Source organism: Oenanthe melanoleuca, chromosome 23, assembly GCF_029582105.1.
Source record: "Oenanthe melanoleuca isolate GR-GAL-2019-014 chromosome 23, OMel1.0, whole genome shotgun sequence".
Taxonomy (NCBI): domain Eukaryota; kingdom Metazoa; phylum Chordata; class Aves; order Passeriformes; family Muscicapidae; genus Oenanthe; species Oenanthe melanoleuca.
In genome coordinates, this window is record NC_079356.1 from 21,568 (window position 1) to 30,040 (window position 8,473).

The following is an 8,473-nucleotide window of genomic DNA, read 5'->3' on the forward strand; positions in this document are numbered from 1 at the left end:
ATGCTGATGGCATCACAAGGGTTACTCCAGCTGGGATTTGGGCACTCCTGTCAATACATCACAGAGTGAAATACCTCTTGTCCAGGTGAGAGTATTTTTCATGCCCTTTCCAACCAAAACTCTACTAATAATTGCCATTCGGAGTTACACTTTGCCATTCTCCTTGCACAGCCTCTCCCTGCACACTGCAGGGGCCATTTGCCAGGCTCACTGTGACTTCCCATCCCATCCCATCCCAGTGAGCCCCTCTGCCCTCTCCTGCCCTGCTGCTTCCTGCTGAACTAAGGAGTTCTCCTCCCTAACTCCCTGTGCGTGTCACTGATGCAGATGGTGAATAGCACCGTGTGCTGCTGGATGTGGACAGACTTTGAGGGGAACCCACTGATGGTATCCATGCCCCTTGTGCGTGAATCACTGCCAGCTGCCCAGAAAATGGCTGCAGAAGGGCTGTTTTCCCTCCTGATCCCGTCCAACACGTGGCTGGTAGGTGCCTGGGAGCTGCCAGGAAGGCAGCAGTGTGTGTGTGCTGCAGGGAGCAGTGTGTCCATGGGGTGAGGTGACAGGGCAGCTGGGGCACACAGAGCCGGGGAAGGGCTCAGGGGCACCCCACAGAGCCGGGGAAGGGCTCAGGGGCGTGCCAGAATTGTTTTCCCAGGGGCCTTCAGCCCTCTGCTGTGAGACAGTTGGGCTGTACTAAAATGGCATTGCCATACGAGGTGGAGGTGCCACTCTTTGTGGAGTTGTGAGGTGCACTGTCCCACCCATGTTGTGTTTGTTTCCACAGGGGTATCAGAGCACTTATTAAAGGGAAATGGGGCACACTGAGTAATTCAAGATAAACACACAGTAGCATTGTCACAGGAACTTCACCCTGTGCCTTGGATTTTGCCTATTTATGTATCCTTAACACAGCAGGACTAAATCAAATTGATAAATGCAGATCTTTGTAGCCTGCAGTGCTCAAGGCTTCCCTCCCCTATTCCTGCTCCTCCTGCACCCCTCACCACGCTTCCTAACTAGTGAAATTCAGTTCTGGTGAAAGTTTTGGAAAAAGAAGTGTAGAAACAAGTGCTTACTTGTTACCAGCTCTATTATGAGTTTTCCCCAGCTAGGAGCTGCACAGAAGTGAGACTGGGGCAATGACATCAGGGAACAGCTGTAGAGTTAAAGGCAGAAAGAAAAGACTTACCAGCAAAGGGCAGGAAAGGGGAAAGGTTTCAGAAAAGATTTCTGTGGTCTAATTAATGATCATTTCTGATTCCCCTGTGAGAAGAACACAAACTCACAGCCAGTCAGGCCTCACAGTCCCCTGTAGTGAGAGCTCAGCACACATCCACAGAGGCAAGTCCAGCACCTGAAAGAAAAAAAAAATAAAAAAGAAAAAGGTGACAGGGCAGCACAAAGATTGTTCTCTGTGCAGCGCCCAGACTCGGGGCCCACTGTCAGCTCTCTAGTTCCCGTGAATTATCCCACAGCCCCCAATTCCCTGCTCAGTTCCTGCTGCCGTACCCTCACAGTGCCTCACGGAGGGTGGATATTCCCGTGCAGAGCTGCCCCTTGAACGCCAGCTGAGCCAGGAACGGGCAGAGCGTCCAAGGAAGCTCAGCAGCATCGGGACAGGGACAGGCATCTGCTCCAAACAATTGGCTGTCTAAAGCCCTCATCCCCCAGCCCCACCCATGTCCCTGGGGGCACTTGACAGAGCTGCCTGGAGTCCAGCTGATTTAGCCCCCCTGAGCCGGGGCTCCAGGTGATATTTTCAAGCAGGAGAAGGCAGGGCCGGGGGCGCTCCCGCCCCGTGCCAAGGCAGCTCCCCGTGCCCACGGGAGGACATCTCTCCCTGCAGCAGCTCAGCTCCTTTCAGGGCCTCAGCAGTGGCCTCTGCAAGTTCTTTTCCCTCAGCAAAGGGTGCACATCCCTGCCTCCAGCACACCTCCAGGGGGACCCACCTGGGAAAGCTTTCCATCCCTTCTGCACTTCCAGCTGGCTCCCTGGAAACTCCCACCTTCGTCCAAACAAAACTTCATCCCACCTGAACCTTTGATTTGAAGGCATCTCTGCAGGCTGTCGGTTGGCATTTAATAGCTGTAAGGGAAGATTGCCTTGGCTTTAGTGCTGCTGCTGCTGAATGAGGCCTCAGGCAGGAAGGGAAGGGCAGGGAATTGGGGTGGACAGGCCATACCTGGCAGCTGCCTGGGAGCTCTGGGAGGCTGGAACCAGGAATTGCTGTCTGAGCCCCTCTGCACGCAGCCCGTGCCACCATCACCAGGACACGCCAGCTGCTCCTTGGGCTGCTTTTGGGCTGTCAGTGGCCTGTATCCAGGCTGAAGCATCTCCAGGAGCCTGTTCAGAGCAGCCCCTGGCCCAGGAGCCACGGGCATCCCTGCGGACAGAACCCTGGTACTGGGACTGTCCATGCCTCAAAACCCATCCTGATGACAAAACCCTGGTACTGGGACTGTCCATGCCTCAAAAACCATCGTGCTGAGTAAACCGTGGTACTGCGACTGTCCATGCCCCAAAAACCATCCTGCTGACAAAACCCTGGTACTGGGACTGTCCATGCCCAACCTCTGGGGATGAACGTCATCTTGTTGGCTGGGACCAAGGAAAAAAATCCAGCTGGGGGGAAAAAAAACCCAAACTCCTGGCTGGGGACTCTTTATTCTAAATTTAAAAATGAGTTGAGAAAGGTAAAAGGTAAAAACCATATGCACAAGGTTAGAAGCAGTCAGCACACACACTGGCACAGGCAGACATAAGCAGACAGACACAGACAGACTCTCCAGACAGACACACGCTCCCCCTGTCACACTCTGCAGCTGACAGGCTGACTGCAACCCTCACTTGGAACGCTGCATGAAGAGGATGCTTCAACACATCCCCCGGCTGCTGCTCTTCAACACCCAACGGGAGATTCCAGGGAAATCGGCATAATTGGTGACTGCAGAGATGGGAATCCACCTCAGGGACCTGAGAGACAGCAGGAGCTGGTCAGGTAGAGGTTATCCCCACACATTTCCTACCCAAAACCCCACAGAAAAGAGAGGAACAATAAAGTTCTGTAACTATTCTACCCAAGCGGGTGCCAGGGCAGGGCAGCTCCGAGCTAAGGGGCACAATAAAGGCCCATACAGTAGAGATGCACACAGTAAAGGTACATGCAACATAAACCAAGACAGCTACATACAGTATAAGCCAAGGTAGGTACACACACCATGGATGAGGACTGGAGATAACTCTCTGGAGGATTAAGTCTCAAGCCCAAGATAGAACCTATGGAACTAGTGAGGGCACATAAGGAGGGTCTAACACACTCCCTACAGAAGGCCAAGAGAATGGCACGTGAAAAGCAGGCACTACCAAAGCTGAGAAGGAAGATGGATGAGAAGATCTTGTGTACTTCTTTCTGTCTCAAAAAGTAAAAAGGTAAATGTGCTGGAATAAGCACAATGCAGGAAAGTACACGAGTAGAGTCTGGCTACCATGGCTTGGAAGGATGCTGATAAAGCATGGAGATGTGACAAAGGTAACACAGATGGACACAAAGGACAGAACAAGGACACGGATTACACAAGACACACCAGTTATTTACCCAGAGCTGGAAGGAACTGGAGCAGCCATCAAGTGCAGCATCTCAGAGCCAGAGCTGGAATGAAGAACATGCCACAGTCAGAGCTGGAGGCTCAGCGAGCTGGACTGGGAAACACCTGCAAGTGAAACAAGCAGAAGGAACAGAAATCATCTGGGCCCTGAGATATCCTGGGCTGTATCCCTTGAGATGGGGAGAGAAAGGGGAAAAAGTAAAGGAGTTCAGGGAGAAGGAAGGAGGGGCAGGGGGGAGAGGAGGGGAGGTTTTGGGAGGCACAAGGGGGAAAAGAAGAGGAATACGCAGAGAAGGAAGGAGGGCTAGAGCGGGGGAGAGGGGTAGAAGCCGAAGCCCCACAGCTCACCTGGGAGCCCGAACAAGCAGCTCCTCCTCTCACCCTACTCGGCGTCAGCAAACGGCGGCCGAGTGGTTTCTAGGCATTAAATCACCTCGGCCCCAGCCCCGGGCCCGCCCCGCTTCATCCCGGTTCCTCCCGGGCTCTGCCTTCTGGGACTGCCCGGTCCCGCCCCTGTCCCGCCCCGTCCATGGGCACGCGGGACGTCCCGGTCACGAACTGCAGCAGCCGGATCCGCTTCTCAGCGTCCATCAGCAGCACAGCCTGGGGGCAGAGACACCCTCAGCACTGCAGGAGCCCCTCTGTGCCAGCAGCCTCAGGGCACTATGGGCTGCCTCTGCTCCATCTGAGCAGGAGCTGCACCTGCCCTCACCTGAGCCAGGAGGGAGCAGCTCCTGCCCCAGCACAACCACCCACTCTGAGCAGTTCTCATACAGAAAAATGATTGCAAAAAAAGGGCAGGGACTTTCACCTACAGGACCAGCTAGGGCTGGTGCCCAGTCTTACCTTCCAGAACCACCGGATAACAGGGTGATTTGGGCAGTAACCATTTTTGTAGATGGTGTGTTGTCTCCAGCCGCTGACATCCACGCCACCAAGGCCACACATCAGTAACTGCAGGCAAGCAGAAGGGTGGGATGTGTCCCTGACCTCACAGGGTACAAGGTGCCACTGCCCCTCAGGGCTCTGACCTTCAGGCACTTATGCACACCCAGGGGAGAGTCCGAGCATCCCCAGAGTATCCCAGCTGCTGCAGAAGGGCTGCACACTGCCACAGTGTGACACAACTTCCACGTCTTTGGCTCAGATGGGACTGGCAGAGGGTGGCACTGATCCACTAGGCTGCTTCCAGGCTTTCAGAGGCACACCACCCTCCTGAGTGCAGCTCTTCTCATGTCATGAACAGATTTATTAATTAGGAAGAAACATCTGATTTCCAGCCGTGTCCGCACGTTCCCCCAGGGAGAGAGACAGATGACTGAAAAGCCCAGAACATGGCACATCTGTCAGAGAGCTGCCAGCTTGGGGCACCAAATTGACTCACCTCCAACTCATTTTCATCAAAAATTTTAATCGGGTCGATAGGAAGCAGTTCTGTGAATCCCTAAAAAGAAGAGCAAAGTTCAAACTCTCATCCCACATAAATCCTAATTAAAAAAATCAATGACCAAATTACTTCAAGCTCAAATAATTAAACTTGAAGGAGAATGACCTTATTCCCATAAGGGAAAGATGATATATTCTTACACAAGATAAAACTGTCAAATCACAAAACATCATGTATTCTATTTGCATTCCCTGCCAAGCTCCCCACTCCCTTTACACAGACACCAGTGGGTAAGAAATCTGTGTTAAAAACAATCCCTGGTTTTGGGAAAGAAAGGAGCTAAAGAGCCTCGCCTCCAGAAAGGCATTCATTTCTTTCTGCACTCTGTTGACAAATCGCCACTGGATGACCAGGCTGCAGAAAGAAACAAAACCCCACCAGAAAAACAAACTCATTAGCAGGTCTCAGCCAAGGGCTCAAAGGTTTCAGCAACCCCAAATGCTTTCAAGTTTGTCATTTACAACTTCAGCGAGTTCAGGTAACTAAGCAGCTTCCACCAGCTACTCCAATTATTGGCTGGTGACTGATGGAATTTTGAAGAGACAAACCAAAAAGCCCAGTGACTTTGACCAAATCACAGTGGGAATTTTTTCACTCCTGTAGGTACCTACGTGAGCAGACATTTTATTCTTCCAGAGCAATGAGCAATTAAAAATTCCCAGCAAAGTCTGCAAGCTCTGAGGAGAGCTGTCAGGACACAGCACCTCGCCTATAAAGAAAGAAATAAACTGCAGCATCAAAGGGACACCTTGCTTTCAGCACCAGCCACCCGCAGCACAAACACCTCACAGGTGCAGGCATCAAAAGTCAATTCCAGGCATGGAATTGCTCCAGGTCCAGGCACTGGAAATGAATTCCCAGTTTGCATGAATGTAGCAATTGTAACATCTTTCACTTTGGAAAAGGCCCTGATTTAAAATGCCAGCAGGTATTAATGAATTCAGCATTTTACATCCTGGTAGGTAGAAGAACTGAGAAATCTGAAAATGAAACCTAATTTCAGATCCGGCCAGTTTTGGTAGGATTGCTGGCACTGGACTCCTGGCTCTGGTCTGTGACTGGCAGAGGAGGACACTAGGATGAGGGCCAGGCTGGAGAGCACCTTCTGGCTCATCTCAGCTTGAGCCAGGTGTTGGAGAAGGACATTTACATGGGGGGAATTTCAGGAGATCAAAGCACGTCATTTAATTTACTCCTTGTTCTTGTACCTGACGGGATATAACCAATGTTAACAGTAAGGTTTTTCCCCAGTGATCCCTGATGCTCTTGTGCAGTACAAGCTCCAGGGATTGCAGCAGGGCCAATTCTAACCCAGCTGCTCTTTCTTCCCCCCAGGCACATTCCATCACAGTACTTACTCAATGTATTCCCGCTTGTTTTCATTTGTTACCATCATCATTTCGGACCCGTTGGGCTTCAGGTCCACTTGATATGTCTGCCTTCAAAAGACCAAAGGCTGTTATTTGAGGACATCTTTCTCCCAGAACCCACTCTCCCTGAGCAGTGTTTCACAAGCAGGATCAGGCAATCATGAGCAAATTGATTTACACTTTTGAACAAACCTGCGCTGACAGAAGGGAAAACTGGCAGAGAGGGGCTGGCTATTTACTGATCATTTTATTACAATTATTATTTATAATAATGAAATTATATATTTATATAAAATAGAACCACAAAATAGGTACTTTATATACACAAAATTATAATAGCTATTATGTGTAATACAAGAAGATAAATCACATACTGGAACTGCCCAAAGCCAACCAGTGGGTTACAAAACCTCTCTATTCTGTGGCTCCTAGTTCTCCATGAAATCCATAACCTTCGGGTGCTTCAGGAAAAAGGCAGCACTGGAAAGTGGATCAGAATATTTTTGACAGGACACTGAATGCACGGTTTGAAATGCTGAAGTCAGTTTTTATAAAAGGCCCTACAGTCCCCAGCTCCAGTTCTATCTGGAGCCAGGATCTAGGGCTCAGAAGTAAACAAAGGGAAAATGCAAAAAAAGGTCATAAAAACCTCTAAGCAAACTAATTTAATTTAATGTCTACAACACTTTCATTTGTCATGGAGAAAGAGCCCCATAGGCTGTGACCCTTTTCAACCTGGCAGCTTCCCCCTGGCACACCAGCTGTGACAGGCACTACAGAGAGGACCTGGTGTCCTTCTGCTGCTCTCCCCTGACAGCACCTTCAGCTTCAGGAACCAGAGAGTCCCTGAGCATGTCCCAGCTGGACTGTGGGACACCTTCATCCCTCCTTCACTGCAAGTATTTCACTCAGCTGCATGTCCAGCTTGTCCCAGAGGTGCCACAGCTCCCTGACAGGAGCTGGCAGCCCCGCTCCCAGCTGGGAACACAGCCAGCTGAGCTCGTTGCTGCTTTCACCACCACCAGACTGTCAGCACTGAGCTACTTGTTGGCAACCACCAGTCCTAAGATGCAAGTAACCTTTACGTACCTGCCCAAAGTTTTCCTCATCTATGCAAAACGTGAGATCCAGCTCGGTGGGGTCATTTTCCAGGATCCACTTCAGAGAGTTGTAGTATTCACTATCCTAGGGCAGATCACAGTTAGGCAGTTTGAAAATGGGCAATTAGTGCAGAGCTGTGGAAAGCCAGGGGCCTGTGAGCACTGGCACAGGTTCAATGGGCTCTTACCACTGACTCCATGTCCTTCAGGGTTATGGGCTTCCCCAGCATCATCTTGTAGAAAGGTCTGATGAAGAAGCCTGGGAGAGAGAGGACAGATTACCTGCCCTGCCCTGCACCTGCACATTCCAGAAAGGTGGAATGCTTGAGGGCACCACCCCTGGCATTTCCTGTTACCTCCTGACTGTAACAGTCCTGCAGCTGCAACGGCATCAGAGCAGCTCAGCTTTATTTTATTATGGCACAGAAAGTCCAATTTTTCAGTTTCAACAATTATCCACTACCTGCCATACTCCACTGACCACCCTAACATTAATGGCAGAGAGAGACAAAAGCTGGGGAATTAAGCCCAGGGTACTCTATCCCATTTAAAATCACTACTTCCCTCTCCAAGGAGTTGCCTAAAAATCAGGCTAGTGACCTTCCTCTGCTCAGGACTCTGATTTAATGAGAAGGTGAAGGGGGCAGAACTGTCCTGTTTTGGTGCAAGAGAACCACCCAGCAAGGAGCAGTGGAGATGCTGGCAGTGGCACAGCACAGCCCACTTCTTTCCATCTACAGCTCTGAGGAGCACCAGGAGGATGACAGGAAAGCTTCTACAGGACCATGCTGGGACTGCCCTTCCCTGCCTCCAGACAGCTGCTCCTCCCAGGATCCTGAACACGGGATCACAACAAAACAACGGGGTTGCGACCAGAAGACAACGCTCCAGACCCACCCCGGTGCCACCTGCAATGGCAAGGTGCTGGTCACCCTGGGCTGCCACCCTCTG

The 8,473-nt window shown here is 51.0% G+C and overlaps 1 protein-coding gene and 1 long non-coding RNA gene across 3 annotated transcripts; both read right to left on the reverse strand.

Moving 5' to 3' along the window:
• Window positions 1-643: 643 nt before the first annotated feature.
• On the reverse strand, window positions 644-4,006 carry LOC130262305 (uncharacterized). 2 transcript variants are annotated; one of them, XR_008842092.1, is made up of 5 exons: window positions 3,954-4,006; window positions 3,596-3,710; window positions 2,183-2,973; window positions 1,950-2,085; window positions 644-1,354 (listed from the first exon to the last, which is right to left on the reverse strand). It is a non-coding gene; the product is annotated as an uncharacterized LOC130262305 (long non-coding RNA). The 2 variants fall into 2 exon arrangements; XR_008842091.1 differs by having other exon boundaries at window positions 2,183-3,710; window positions 3,954-4,000.
• A 61-nt stretch (window positions 4,007-4,067) lies between these two features.
• LOC130262099 (E3 ubiquitin-protein ligase NEDD4-like) lies at window positions 4,068-7,992 on the reverse strand. Its single transcript, XM_056508901.1, has 8 exons — window positions 7,986-7,992; window positions 7,711-7,781; window positions 7,512-7,607; window positions 6,411-6,487; window positions 5,346-5,406; window positions 4,990-5,049; window positions 4,452-4,559; window positions 4,068-4,208 (listed from the first exon to the last, which is right to left on the reverse strand). Exons 1-8 carry the CDS (start codon window positions 7,990-7,992, stop codon window positions 4,068-4,070), a joined length of 621 nt encoding a protein of 206 aa, XP_056364876.1.
• Window positions 7,993-8,473: the final 481 nt, after the last annotated feature.

What these genes read in the sequence shown, in the direction of transcription:
- LOC130262099 (XM_056508901.1), bottom strand. An exon ending in AACAAGCGGGAATACATTGA is followed by an intron (nt 5,407 to 6,410) that starts GTAAGTACTGTG and finishes TTCTTTCTGCAG; the next exon opens with CCTGGTCATCCAGTGGCGAT. An exon ending in TTATCCGGTGGTTCTGGAAG is followed by an intron (nt 4,209 to 4,451) that starts GTAAGACTGGGC and finishes CTCTGCCCCCAG; the next exon opens with GCTGTGCTGCTGATGGACGC.